General features: G+C 40.4%; 2 protein-coding genes across 2 annotated transcripts in view; one reads left to right on the plus strand and one right to left on the minus strand.

The window, feature by feature from the left end:
• Positions 1-1,097, minus strand: part of GCM2 (glial cells missing transcription factor 2) — a 6,364-nt gene extending 5,267 nt beyond the window's left edge. Inside the window, exon 1 of the mRNA XM_029085296.1 lies at positions 937-1,097. Coding sequence (XP_028941129.1) covers positions 937-1,097 — 161 coding nt within the window. The remainder of the gene's footprint in view (positions 1-936) is intronic.
• Positions 1,098-1,168: 71 nt separating this feature from the next.
• SYCP2L (synaptonemal complex protein 2 like) overlaps positions 1,169-14,472 on the plus strand; it is a gene marked incomplete at its 3' end in the record, with an annotated part of 13,608 nt that continues 304 nt past the window's right edge. The window contains exons 1-19 of the mRNA XM_029085297.1: positions 1,169-1,177; positions 1,498-1,554; positions 2,060-2,197; positions 2,285-2,408; positions 3,637-3,737; positions 4,808-4,832; positions 5,777-5,931; positions 6,066-6,154; positions 6,256-6,290; positions 7,016-7,158; positions 7,587-7,639; positions 7,975-8,020; positions 8,815-8,907; positions 9,234-9,294; positions 9,752-9,900; positions 10,714-10,774; positions 12,641-12,765; positions 13,208-13,286; positions 13,409-13,493. Coding sequence (XP_028941130.1) covers positions 1,169-1,177; positions 1,498-1,554; positions 2,060-2,197; positions 2,285-2,408; positions 3,637-3,737; positions 4,808-4,832; positions 5,777-5,931; positions 6,066-6,154; positions 6,256-6,290; positions 7,016-7,158; positions 7,587-7,639; positions 7,975-8,020; positions 8,815-8,907; positions 9,234-9,294; positions 9,752-9,900; positions 10,714-10,774; positions 12,641-12,765; positions 13,208-13,286; positions 13,409-13,493 — 1,628 coding nt within the window. The remainder of the gene's footprint in view (positions 1,178-1,497; positions 1,555-2,059; positions 2,198-2,284; positions 2,409-3,636; positions 3,738-4,807; positions 4,833-5,776; positions 5,932-6,065; positions 6,155-6,255; positions 6,291-7,015; positions 7,159-7,586; positions 7,640-7,974; positions 8,021-8,814; positions 8,908-9,233; positions 9,295-9,751; positions 9,901-10,713; positions 10,775-12,640; positions 12,766-13,207; positions 13,287-13,408; positions 13,494-14,472) is intronic.

Here is a 14,472-nt window from a genome sequence, read left to right on the forward strand (position 1 = left end):
GGGCAGGGGCTACACTGCCCCCCTTCCCCCAAATGGGCTTCGCTGCGGTGACACAGAGCTGGGGGGGCAGCTAAAGGGGGGGTCTTACTCTAATCCCACCCCCCCCAGCACCGGGGGCTGTGACCTCTGTAAATTTGGGGAGGGTCCGGCAGCAGCAGAGCTCTGCCGCTTGTTCCAGGGGGGTCTCCATCTCCTAGGGGGTGCTCCTTATATTTGACTCGAGCATAGCTCTCAGGTGCCCGCAGCTGGAAGAGCCCCTGGAGAGAGTCAAAGGGGCTAAAAAAAAAATAATAAAAAAGATTTTTGGGGGGGGGGTAATCTGTATAAATCACCTGCTTTTCCTTAAATACTTGTGTACACCCACTCTTTAAATTTAGATCTAAACGAATTAAGTGTTAAGAATTATTAGGCATAAGGTTTAAACCACGAAGCTAGAGGTTAGAGTCTGTGCTATCTTATTGATTGGCACATTTTAACATATTAGAAAGTTATAGGTAATATATTTTATTGCCTTTTTTTTTGGAAAGAAAGAGTGGTTGATTGTTTTCTGGGATTTTTTTTTTTTTTTTTTTTGGGAAAGGGGGAAGCTTACTTTTAGCTCTCTGAAACATAAAGGAAAAAGTTAAAGCGTACATAACATTATAGAAACAAAACCATTGAACGTCTAGAGCTGCTATAACCCTTTAACTGATCCTACCTGTTCTGATGGATTTTTCTCATTTGTTTCCTTCCACCCCCTCTAAAAGGGCACTAAGCTTTACCCTTAATTTTGCAAAATAAAAACAAGTTCGTGGCAAAACCTATCGACTGGGATCTCTTCCCAGCAGCCCGGGGCTCCCCTTTTGTACCCACTGGCTCGGATCTGGAGCCAAACGGCAACACCTGGGTGCGGGGGGTCCGGCCGAGTCTCCTCACCCACCCAAAAAACACACACACAGGTGCGGCTTGTTACTGCGAGTGCGGAACCCGGCTTTTTTCTCCTCACTTTTAATTTCCCTCCAGAGGGGGCTGGAGTTGGGTTTGCTGCGGAAAAGGAGAGCATTTCGTATCGTGTGAGGGTCGTGGGGAGGGGGTGAAGCGGCCCTAGCACCTTCCATTCCCCCCACCCACCCCCAGCTCCTGGGTCGCCTCCGCCGTGGAGCTGCAGCTCGGATCAACCCCCAGGGTCATGGCCCAGGTAAGTGCCCCTCCCCGCGGCGGGGAATCGGCAGCTGGGTCGGGGGCTGCTGTGGGGGGATAAACGCGACACACACAGTGGGATCCCACCCCAAGGGGGGCAGCGTGGGGCTCCGCTACGGCTTCTTATAGGGGTGGCTTTGGTGACCCTCATGTTTGGAAGTGTGAGGTGGCTGTTGAAGTTTTCCTTGAGAAATAAAGAAGGAAAAAATAGGCTTTTAGGAGAGAGAGGGGGAGTAAATGGTCTTCAGCTTTTGGGTAGAAAAAGCAGGTTTTTTCTGTATATTTCTCTGTGTTTTTCTCTGCCTTTTATTTTTAAAGGAAGAAAAAAGTGAAGAATGGAGTAGAGAAGTGAATGGTAACATGACAGAAGACTATGTAAATATTTTTTAAATGCATCCTTAGCTTTACCTTGCAAATATTTATATTTAAATATAGTCTTAAATGGATATGCCATGACCTCGAATTTTTTGTAATTTAATGTAATGAGGGAAAAGCAGCATTAGATTAAGACCCCTTAATTTTTTCTTTAGTAAGAAGGAAGAAACGATTGTAATAGTTGCAGGACATAGTAAGAATTACAAATTGAGTACACTAGAGGAGTTGCTTATTTCCTTATTTGGTATCCTTTAAGATTACTAAGTTTTTAAAGTCCTGCCTCTTTTGGAGATTAAGACTGATATTTCACCTTCAGTTGTAACAGTAAAATGAAAATAGAGACACAAACAAAGTAAAAACAAATATATAGAAAGCCTTCAACTATTAAAATACATTTACAAGTATTATATTAAATACATTACAAGTGTTTTTCTCATAATCTTTGCTGCAACAATTTAAATGCCTCCTTTTACTCACTAGTTTTTTACTTCCCCTCCCTCTGCAGCTTGAATTGCTTCTCATGGATGCTTTTAAGGGGAAGGGGTTTCAGAAAATAAGTGAACTGCTTCAGGAGAGAGAAATAGAGCCTCCCCAGAAATACAGCACATCTCTCTTCAACCAGCTAGACAAAGCCCTGAGAAAGGTAAGTACCAACAATAATTTTAATGATTTTAATGCCCAGCTCAATGGGTATCAAACTAATAAAGCACAGTGCTCTGTGTTCCTGTAGGAGCTGGACAAGAATGAATTCCAGAACGTTTCGCTGCTACTGAAATGTATTCAGCTCTACTTTAGAAGTGATCTTCAAGAAGGGACGAGTCTCTTTATTGAGCAAGGAGTGGTGGAAAAGATGAGTATAATGTCATAGACAAGTTACGCGATTTAAAGTTGCTTGCATCAAAAAAAAGAACTCCAAGGAAGTGAGAAATAGAGGATGGCTTGTTGGCCATGCAGAAACAAATATATATATATATATTTAAGATATTACATGAGCTGAGTGAGAAAAAAAATCTTAATTTCATTACATTACTTTCAATACAGCAGCTAGCATTGTGGCTTCACATATCACCTGACTTAATGGGTTTGTGGTGGGCTTTTTTTTAAGCTGACAATTGGAAGGAGAGGATGAGCTTTGACAAGTCCTATCTGTGAAGTTATATAGAATTTCTAAATGTATTTTAAGTGCTGTAGCAAAACACAATTGTACTAATAAAATTGCTGAGCAGCTTGTACTTTATAATTTCAAAAGCTGATCCACTCTTTATGAAGGTCCCTTTTTAGATACATAGTAAACCAGATGCATTTAATCTGCAATTGGATTTTAACTTCTGATGTCATACTACTGATTTCATCTGGTAATACTTGTAGCAGCAGAAATGCACTTGTGCTGATGAAGAGTAATACCTTGATCTAACATAGCTAGGAGAGAAGAGTTCACACTTATTCTCTACAAGCAGAGTTGTACCAAGGAGTTCTCAGTCCCAGATGTTTTAATCCTGTCCTGAAATTACGCTTTTACAGGGATACAGTTGCTCCAAATTCCTGTATGGTGGGATTTATTAATAAAGTTTCATCAATCTGAGCTCTGGACTTGCAGTGAAGCAACTTTCTAGTTAGCTGTAGGTGTGTGACACTATGCAATATGTTTGATAATACAAAGTATTAAAATAATGACTTGGGAAAAGCTTGATGAATTTTAAAAACATTATTTCACTGTGAATTGATGTCCTCTTGAAGTTTCCATAGGTGTTAGGATGCCACAAGCAGCGTGCATTGTGCCAAGGAGGTCCTGAGCACCAAGAGCAGGTGTTTTGGGATGAGAAAGGAGGACAAAAGGAGGGCTGGGGAGGGGAGTGGGGATAAGTCCTGTTCAGTGGGTGTGAAGGTGGCATTTTTCACGTCCTCCTAGAAAATTCAAGCTCTTTAATGCTGTGAAGCTTTTGGCACAGAAGGTAACTCTGAAGTTCAAGGACTAAAAAAACCCCTGTGTTTGTGTGTAAGGTTTCCTGCAGATATATCTAGTTTAAGGATTATTAACTCTTCTTCTAAGGTTTTAACTTTTTTTTTTTAACTTTTACCTAGTATCTTGGTTTGAAAGAGCAAGAGCATTTGTGACCATCATCGACCCCAACGAGAATAAATTTTTAATGTTGCTTTTTGAAGACTTCTTTGACTCTGCATTGGTATGTATGTGCATTAAGGAAGCAGAAGGGTTGCCTTTATTGGATAAGAAAGCCATTGTTCACAAACAGCTTTCTGTTAAAAAATAAATAGTTATGCAGACTCTGTGCCCTAAGACTGATCCTGGGACACAGCTCAGGTGGTGGGGATGGGTGGGGCCCAGGAGCCTGCTAGTTAAACTATTACAGTTTGCCAAGGTGGCCCTGGAGATTTGTTCCTACGGTGTTTGAAACAGCTATTTTACTTTTAAAGAATAACTTTGAATTGCTTACAGTTCTCATTTAGGTTTCTACTTTAACTATTCATAATTTTGAAAGTATTGGAGGCCTAGTGATGTAAATTTTGAGTAGGAAGAATGCTTTTCCCCAAGCTGTTCCCCCAATCTTGTCTATAGCTTCCTGGAACTGTGTCACTTCATAAATCAGAATTTATTTGAATACTTATGACTCTTTTTAGAAGAGTTGATAAAAGATATTTGAGCAAACCCAATTTTTTTTCTTTCTCTACTAATGACATTGAAATTATATTAAATAGTCTATAAATTATTTATTTGTCAAAATCTGTTTTCTGTGTCTTCCTGGTCCATTTCTTCCATTGCTTTCACTGTGGAGGATGAAGTGTTGTTTTGTTTGGGTTTGTAGGTTTGTTTTGGGGTTTTTTATTATTATTTTTAATTTTCATCAATGAACTTTAATACTCTTCATATATCATATGTTACAGTAAATAGTAACGTAGTGTGTAAATATAAAATGTGTTTTTACATAGGCAATGCCACGATGTGGGTTTTCTGGGGAACCTGAGGGCACTGCGCTCTTGAGTGCTGCTGAAATCCCTGGGGGAAGTGGGTGCTTTGCTCCCTTTACCCTCTCTGCATAATGCCAACCAGTACGATCGGGGTGACCATACAGGATATACCTGCATCAGGTGGCACTGATGTGGGTACAGTATTGTTTTATGTTATTTTAGTCCCTAAACAGTGTGACAGTGAGGGCAGAAACGCCTCAGCCCTTTGAGTACTGCGGCTCTTGGGCTGTGGTCTGCTAACAAAAGCTCCTTTTATTTCCTCCATCAGGTGATTTGCAAGTGTAGTAATGAAGGTCAGTATTGTTTTTCCTTCCATTCCTTGAGATCCTAAATTGCAGTTTTGGGAGCACTTTTCTTAATTCTGCTTGACCTCCATCCCCTTTCTCTTCTGCCCTCCGTTCCCTACCTCCTTCTCTTCTCTCTGCAATATTTTCTTTAAATTCTCCTGCTAATTTATCTCCAGATAACTTTCATTACTGTTTACATCGGAGCAACAAAACCTTTTACTCTTTCTCTTAGCTTGTATTGAATATGCTGAAAAAAAAAAAATCTAGCTGTAGTATTGTGTTTAAATGATTGGCATCAAGTATTTCACTTGGTCAGAGTAAGTGGTGTTTTTGAAAGGGTTTACGGCTGCTCTTGCATGTCTATTCCTAGTGGCTTCAGGTGTTATTTCCGTGCTGAAGGCAACAATCACCACAAAATAATGTGCTAACTCCTTCAGCCATCCTAACAAGACAGAGGGATGACTGTCTCTCTCATTTGTTTCAATGGAAAGAGTTTGTCTGTGGCTGCAGCTGGCTTTCCATTAGGGCAGGGGAGCAGGTGATTTCAGAAAGAGCAACTCTCCATCTGCTCAGACATCCAGGCTCATGAGTCATGTAAAAATGAAACATTACATTGTTGGATGGGTAACTTGAACTCATTTGTCCTTGTAGCTTATTCTAGAGAGAACAGAGCTGGCATGAGCATCTTCTGGTTAATGCTGTAGTGGTTTGCTCTGTTGACATTGACAAAAGCTGTATATTATGGATTTATCTCTTGTGGTTAGTAAGCAGTTTCTCTATTCTGTACATATTTAAATACTTTAACTGCTGATCTGGGTAACTATCTGTGGCTTTTTTACAGAAAAGTTACCAGTTCCCTTTTTCCAACTATCTAATCCTAGACAGAAGCTTTGTTTAAAACTGCGTACCCAACTGGAATACTTTTACTTCTTCAACATCCCAAACTGTAGTTGCTTCAACCATCTTATATATGGAGACCAGCTCATTGCTAACTGTAAATTTTCAAATGATTTTTCTAGGGAGGAAAGAGTTGGTGAATTTATTTTTGCCTGAACTAGGGCATCTGGTGACAGAAGTAGATATCTGCTGTGCTCTGAGGCAGGAGGTAAGACTCCTACTAGGAGAAGAAAATTACAGATACGTGCACACAAAATTGTGTGTGATTAGATACAAAATGTGAAAAATATGTTCCTAAATTATTTCCTGTCCTTTTCTGCCCTTTCTTCCATGGGGAGAAAGGCTTTGAGGACCCTCAACTCTATACTTGACAGTGTCCCACGGGAGGAGAAAAAGAAATTCCCTCTGTCTGAGGAGATGTGTTCGCTCACGTAAGTGATTTTCCCTCCAGCTCCTGTAGAGAAACACCATCTTCCCTGCAACAAGACTTGAGGTTATTTCCTCTTTAACATGTTGCATTCTGTTGTTTCAGGAAAGACCTTGCAAAAACTATACTGGAGGTTGGTGGTAAGAAGTATTTAGTGGTTATTCTTATGAAGCTGGGGTTCTCCAGCTTTAATTCATCTGCTTATTTATTATAGATGAATTCCAATTTAAATTATTTCCTTGTCATGAGTTGATTTTTGGGGTGGAAAATCAGATAGTACTTTAAGAAAATATTAATCAAAAATTGTTAGGTACCACAGTGCATTAGTTGTTTTCTGGCTAGTATAAGTAATTCATATTAACTAATAAGAAAAGCTAAACAGATGTATGTATAAAGGTAATTAGACCAGCTTTATGTACATGTTTTTGAAGTACACTGGCTGTTAGTCTTTAAAAAAAGAAATTTTAACTACTTTGCCACAATGTGGACAAACTGGTTAATAAGGTTTGTAGCCTCCTGAGTGAAATCTCTTTTGCTTTCTCGTAGCAATAACACTTTCTAGGGCATTATTGTGGTACATGAAACCTAACTTAATCCTAGTGAGTTAGTGATGAGGCTTTGCTCTCATCCTCTCCTTGATTCTCAAGAATGTCTGTTGTGATCAGCAGCACCCTGCACCTCAACCTCACTGAGCCAGGGATGCCTGGAGCTAACATTCAGCTCTTCCCCTCCCCTGTTCTCTCAGGTGAAACTGGAGTTAGCTAATGAATACGACTGTCTAATATATTTGTGCAAGAGCAGCAGTGCTACAACCCTCTGTTATGCTGGAGGAAATATTTATCCTGTGCTTATGTTTACCATGTAGATTATGACCTTCAGGTTGCCCTTTCAGAAGCGCTTTGTAGGTTAATGACAAAAAAATGGAGGGATGACCTTGTTCACCACTGGTTTGAAGATAACTATCTTGCTGAAGCTTTCAAAGAGATCAAGGATAGAGAATTTGAGACGGTGAGGGCCCTTATTTTGAAAACAGCATACTTGATAAATCTGTATAGGGGCTGGTTTTGGTTGAGTTCAGTCAAGATGTCCTTGTAAGTAGTTCCTACAAAAGTGATTTTATAAATATACAAAGTTGGTTTGTTTTTTTTTTCCTCTAGCAAATATAAAATGACATATCATTAAAATAGCTCTTATTTCTAAGTTACTTTACTTCTAAAGCATAAATAAGTTAATTTTTGTCATCTATGTTTGGAGACTTGCTGGTAATTAGTGGAGGTTCAATCATTTGTACCAACTTGAGTCTTTCTTCCTCAGTGGCCTTAGGCATCACACTGGTTAAAACCTTATAACTGGAGTAGAGGTACACAGCCCAATAGAATAATTCTTTGCAAAGGAAATGTAGCTTGATTTTTAATGAGGTGTCATTTGTCTTGAAGGACTGCAGAAAATTTCTTAACCAGCTAAATAAAAGGCTTGGGAATGAAAGAAGGTAAGCTGTGAACCAACAGACTAAACTGATGCTGTTGTTACTGCAGAGGGGAAAAACTAGGGTTGCAAAGTGACTTGGGGTTTAGTAAAAAAAAAAAATGATTACATTACATGAATAATTAAGTTCTTAGGAGATTGTATTTATTTCAATGGTAGCTGTTTTGAAAGTAAAACCAATGAAGAAAATGCATTGCTACTGAAATACTATATTCTCTAAGCTTCTCCAAGCTGAATTTACTTCTGAACAATAAGATTAGTAACCAGTCTTAATGATTTTCTTTCATAAAATCAGACTCTACTGTTGAGTGTATCATGTGAAGTCTGCTTTTCTTCCAGAGTCTATTCATTCCCTTGCATATCTGCTTTTGCTGACATGAACGAGGTAATAAACCTTCACCCTGTGATGCTCTCCCTACAGGGTTACCACTGTTAGGATGTTACACTCTGTGTTATTTGGGGTTTTTTAGTCCCTGCTTTTTATTAGAGAGCTTAATTTCCTGGAGTGTAGAGTGTAACCTTCTATTTCAGTTGGAAAGTTTTCTTTTTTTTGTCACTTAGCTCCCAACTTACTGCTGCTGACTTTGCTTTTGTATCAGCCAAATGCTAGAGGCAACATTTCTGTTCATGGTGATGACAGAAGAGAGACCTCTAAATGGTAACAGGCGGACAGGACAACTCTGATTACTCTGACAGAGCTGCTCCCAGGCTGTCAGAAAACAAATTAGCCTGATGCCCATGTGAGAGAGGTCATGGCTGCAGTTACAGATCCTGCAGATTGCTGTACCGGTCTTTAAATAAATGTATTTGTGGCACTGTTCCTGACAATTGTATCAACTCAAACCCAAATCAATGGAAGCCACTTCCACTGCTGCTGCTTATCTCAAGTGCTCAGAAACACAGAAAATTTTCAGACTCTCCTGGCACAACCATGCGAGCATTTCTGTGTTGCCCTTCCCTTGGCTGATGTAGAACCTTGACTGACTTTATGGGTATGGTTGGGTGAGTGGTAGGCTGGCAACTAGCAGGTTGATCCCACCTTTTATTTCTCTAAGTTACGCGTGTGTGTGCATGCATGTAGGACAATTTTTTCCAATTTTGCCTAGTTAAAGAAAACTGAGAATGAGACAGCAGTTGTGGTGTTTTTCTGGGAACTGCAGCACTGTTGTGCTTCCTCAGGTGAAGAAGCCATCGGACGAGAAGCTGGAGGAGTTCTGGATTGACTTCAACGCTGGCAGCCAGAGCGTGACCTTCTATATGGATGGAAGTGAGGTAACAGCAAAGCCCATATGGCCTTGGGTTACCTTAGATCCCTTGTGCGAGGGGAGGTTTAGATTGGATATGATGAAAAACTTCTCCACTGGAAGGATGATCAAGCATTGGAACAGGCTACCCAGGAAGTGGTGGAGTCACCTTCCCTGTTGGTGTTTAACAGATGGGTACACGAGGTGCTTAAGGACATGGTTTAGAGGTGGGATTGGTAGTGTTGGGTTTATGGTTGGACTTAATGATCTTAAAGGTCTTTTCCAACCACTATGATTCTAGTACAGTGGGTGCTCGCTCAGCCCTTCTGATGTGGTGGCTTTGATTTTTCAAAGGGTGCTCTTTGGGACTCTGTGAGGTTGTCGAAGGAAGCAGTCAGCAGTTACAGCCTGAAAGGTAAGGTTTTCCAGTCAGCATTATCTTCCATTTGGCTGTGGGTCTACAAAACACATGGAGTCGACCCAAAATCTCACCATCACCAGGGAGTTCTTTGTCTTCTTCCCTTTCCCTGTCCTGCCCTTTGATGGTCACCTTGACCAGCTCTGCTCATTGAGTTGTCTGTTGGCCCATTTAGCCCAATAACCTACCCTTCCTGCCCAAGCAGGATGTGTTGAGGGGTCAGTTTATAGATGTGCTAGAGAATAACATAATCATCTAGATGCAATGAGAAAGAAGTGGGTGAAGGGAGTAATTGGAAATGCATGGGCAAGTTGTAAAAGAGACTGTTTTGAAAAAAAAACCAACCAAACACCCAAATGTTTTTGGGGTGATAAACTGAATGTTTTGGTCTAAAACAGATTTAACTGCCTTTCTCTTTCTTTTTCTTTTTTTTTTTTTTTTTTTTTTTACACAGAGGAAGGTGGAGAAAAAATTGTTAAAATTTACATGAAGATTCCTACTATTCTTAACAAAACAGAAGCAACAAAAATCAAAATATCTTTCAGTGCTGAGTTTGAAATCTTAAGCGTACTTAGAAAAGTCCTGGGAGAGGAAAAAATGATGGTAAGCTCTGAGCAAGAAGGTTTTTTCTTTTTTAAACTTCTATTTTACTTGATATACACTGGGCAAACACATCCAGTATTTTCATGTCTATTTATTAGATATCTGTCCTCCCCTTGAGGATTTGTGACTCTCCATATAGATGTCCTTAGCTTTGGCCCTGTAAGAGATTAGAGGCTTTAGGAAAGAAGTGTCAGGGGGCTCGAATTTGTGGTTTAGAAGTTGGATGGTTGAACTGGTTTGTTAATCAATTCAGTGTGATATGGCTTTTTTTACTGAGTTTCTGAAGTAGGAAGTAAAGCCTATGGCATTTAATTGCATAACTTGAAGTAGAAATATTTTCTTACATTAGCTCAAAGCGTTACATAGCACGGGATGAGCCAATTGTGACATGAGAACCTGGAGAAAAGGGATGCTGCAAGACACAAATCTGAAATTGACTTTGTAGATAGATAGTACTTCTAGATTAAAAGTACTCTACTTCTAAAACATCATTTTTTTTAATAAGCTAATGTAAAAATGTGCGATTTCTTTTTTTAAATGTTAATGTGGTTAATTTTTTATACTTGTGATTCATCCAGAGACCTTGGGGTTTGCAGAAAACCTTACATGACAGTAAATGGCCATCGTATAGTGGCTGTCACTTATCCTTGCAGAAGCCAAGACACTTTGCAAATGGTCAACTCAATTAGCATCCAATGATTTGTGGCTGGTGATTAACAGCTTGTAGTTACGTTATTAAGTAACTGATTTTACTAGTTCAAGATTTTACTTTTTTTAAGGTCACTTTCACATGAGATTAATTCACACCAACAGATAAATGTGACTGAAGAGGAGTCTGCCCACACTGGGAAGCAAACCAGGAAGAGTGAAGCAGGTGATTTTTTAAAAAAATTATTTATTTAATGAAATTTAGATTGTTCAGTTTTAAAACGAGTATCTTCACTTGTAGTCTACAGCTTCAGTCAAACACTATATATATATATAAAAATAAAAATAAAAGTAACCCCCAGGCTCAATCTTCTACTCTTTGTATCTCGTGAGCTTGGTAACTGGTGTTTGTGGCTGACACTGAGTCCTTCTAGCCTGGAGAGCAAGGGTGGGGTGTCAAGGCCATGAGTTGCTGAGATAGCATGGGCAGAAGAATATCTCATGGAGGCTGGATCCATGTTCTGGCAGGAAGCCTGGCAAGGCACATCTCAGCTGCTGGCAGACCTCTGATGTGCAAAGAGTGTGCAGTAGTGTTCCTCCACCTGCAGCTGTGGTGCAATGGGGTCTGCTGCCATAAATACCTCGTGCCACAGGGCTGTCTCTGTGTGCACCCCAACTACAAATGTAGCTGCATGCCTTACAGTAGGAAGACTTCTGGCTGGACCTGGAGTAGCCTTTATTTCCTCCTTCTCACCAGCCTACAGCCAATGCTTCGTGTTTCTTTGAGTTGGGCACATTAAATTTTCTGTCATAAAATGATGTCGCTTCCCGTGCTGCCAGTGAACATCTCCTACAAGATGTTTCCTTCCAGGATCGTTGGACTGAGTTTAATTTTGTTCCAAATATGGTAGATGTTGAGGGAACAAAGAGCCTGAAGTACAGGTCTGATGCTTCAGTGCCTGACCCAAAGGAAGGTCTGAGCCCAGCACTTGTCCAAAGGGAAGAGAAAATAGCTCCTTCTTTTCCCTCTACGCTGCTCTGAAGTTCTGCAAATTCCCATCAAAACTGTGACCCATAGCTTGAGGAAAAGCTGCTTTCAGCACAAAAGCAAGACATGCATGATCAAACTGGTCTTAAACAGGAAATGTTTCCTCAGCTCAATTTCAGTATCAAATTATTAGGGAGGTGGCTTTTTTCTGTATGGTGATCTTTTCTCTTTGAAGGTTGAGATATGTCCTCGCTGCAAAATTGGCTGTACTTCAGTTTTTAAAGTGATTATTTTTGTGTGGATTATTCCTCGGTGTAACTTGCTTAACAGATCTTTCCAGGTCTTCTAAGACAATGAACTTGCAGCTCTTTTTCTACTCCTACCGTCCAACATCTCACAAAATAAATCTCAAGTTTGAAGAGCCCTTAGGTTAGGTAACATTCTTTCTGTGCCTATGTTAAAAGTAATTTTTTACTCTTAGTTACTGTGCATTTTGGATTCCTCCAGGTGAAGGAGCTACTTTTATCTCTAGATGTCCGAGACAGTAACTTTTTTCAGTGGTCCTTCCCATTTTCCTCCAATTACAACTCCAAATTAAGTAGAATGGAAATCCTCCAGATTCTGGAGGTGTAGGTGAGGGAGAAGCTCCCTCATCAGTGTCTACCATGAAGCACACACAGAGGTACAAGGTGGGCACTACTACTTGAAGCAATCAAGGAGTACAAAGGGTGAAACAACCTTTGCAGTGCCTGGTGGAGATTAAATGGAGGAAAACAGAGATGGTGGAAGATCCTGCTTTAGCCAGACACAAAGGATTCTTCTGTGTCTTCTAAAGCTAAGAATCAAGATAGTAATAAGATGATAAACTTAGTCATAGTCATATAGTATGAGGGGTTTAGAAGGGGTAGGGTCAAGATGCTGCTAATTTAGTATTGCAGTTCTGCACTAGGTAATCTGGAGATGTTTGGTTTTGTTCTGTTAAACAAGATCTTGAAGTGTTTGTTGTGCTGTTTTGCCTTTATGCACGTGTGTAAGAATGGAAAGGAAATGGGTGTGTGTGTTCAGTTACTGCAACTGAATTCTCATCCCACTTCTGTTCTGCAGTGATACCAGAATCTACTAATTCACAGGGCAGGAAAGATCCTTCAAACTCTGAGAACATGGACTCTCTACCAGACAACTTAACCTCTCAGCACGGCCAACAGTTAACAGGCACCATACCAGTAAGTGTTTGGTGTATGGTGAAACAGTCCTTGTGTCCCCTTTCCCCCTCCTCCAGGTGTTTTTTTGAGATGTGTAGTTAAAATCTTCTAGTTTTTAGCTGGATCTGACAGTATTTTCAAGTTCCATTTTGTACTTGTGAGAAGTCAGCCCAAACATGTGCTTCCAAAGCTGCAATTTTGGCAAAACTGCTTTAAAAAGAAAGAAGGAATTTTACTCCATATTATAAGAGGATGGTGGGATGCTCTTAATGAGAAGCTCATAGTATCCACTTATTTGCTACCTAAAATGTTTTATACGTGGCTAATGATGAACCTGTCATCCAGCTGTTGCCACAGGCTTAGCACTGAAAATCTCTGTTCCTAAAAAACAAATACATATATATATATATATATATAATCCCACTTCTTTATTGGTCATATGTTCTGTTCATGGTTTCATTTCTCCAAGCAGAAAACTGTTAACTCTGGTGTCACCGTGATTACAGTGAGCCAACAGACTGAGACAGAAGATACTAACCAAGGCTCAGGTTAGGCATGACTCCCTTCAGTTCCTCAAGTCTGACCCAGTTAAGTGTCACCCAGGTGACACAGTGAAGGCTCTGCTTTTGTGGACTTAACAGCAAAAGCAGATAAAGTGTTTTAATAGTAGCTCCAGAGGGTGAAGCTGTAGTTTGCTTGCCTCCTTCAGCAAAAAAGTCCAAAACTCCATCTCCAAGGATGAAAGCTAAGCCGAGGTGAGTATCTTGCAGACACAAAGTTGCAAGGTGTGGTGGTGGGTTTTTTGTTTGTTTTTTTTTTCCCTCCCCTGGGTTTTCAATTCATGTGGTTTTGAGGTTTATTCCATAGAATCATAGAATGGTTTGGGTTGGAAGGGACCTTAAAGATCATCCAGTTCCAACCCCCCTGCCATCAGCAGGGACACCTTCCACTAGACCAGGTTGCTCAAAGCCTCATCCAACCTGGCCTTGAACTGCTCCAGGGAGGAGCAGCCACAGCTTCTCTGGCCAACCTGGGCCAGTGTCTTACCACCCTCACAGCAAAGAATTTCTTCCTCATATCCAATCTAAACCTCCCCTCTTCCAGTTTAAACCCATTTCCCCTTGTTTTGTCATTAACTGCCCTTATGAAAAGTCCCTCCCCAGCCTTCTTGGAGCCCTTTCAGGTACTGGAAGGCTTCTAGAAGGTCTCCTCAGAGCCTTCTCTTCTCCAGGCTTAACAACCCCAACTCTGAGTCTGTCCTCATAGGATAAGTGCTCCAGCCCTCTGGTCATCCTCATGGCCTCCTCTGGACTTGTTTCAGTAGGCCCATAAGGACAAGAAAATATTGATAATATCAACTATTAAACAGAAAAATCATTCTGTTTTACCACCCTGGCTAGCAAGGCTGGTTGCCCAGAGTTACAGCACTTCTGACTTGCAGAATGGTGATGTTTGGTTACTGTCTTGGCTGCTACTTTGGTGTGACTTTTATCTCAGCTTTGATTTAATCCAAATACAAGATGAGCAGCTGTACTAGAGTTTAACTTCAGCTGTCCAGCTGAAGCCTACCAGATCTGTGGCTATTCCTAATGAGGACTACAACTCTTGTGAAAGATCATGTGAATTTGAATTCACCTTGACATTAGAAATACCTTTATTTCAGAGCTTTGCAGGACACTGTTTCTTATAGTTAACAAGTTGGACTTCTGCAGAGCTATTGATTAACTTTCTTCC

Source organism: Antrostomus carolinensis, unplaced genomic scaffold (genome assembly GCF_000700745.2).
Source record: "Antrostomus carolinensis isolate BGI_N321 unplaced genomic scaffold, ASM70074v2 scaffold10656, whole genome shotgun sequence".
Lineage (NCBI taxonomy): Eukaryota > Metazoa > Chordata > Aves > Caprimulgiformes > Caprimulgidae > Antrostomus > Antrostomus carolinensis.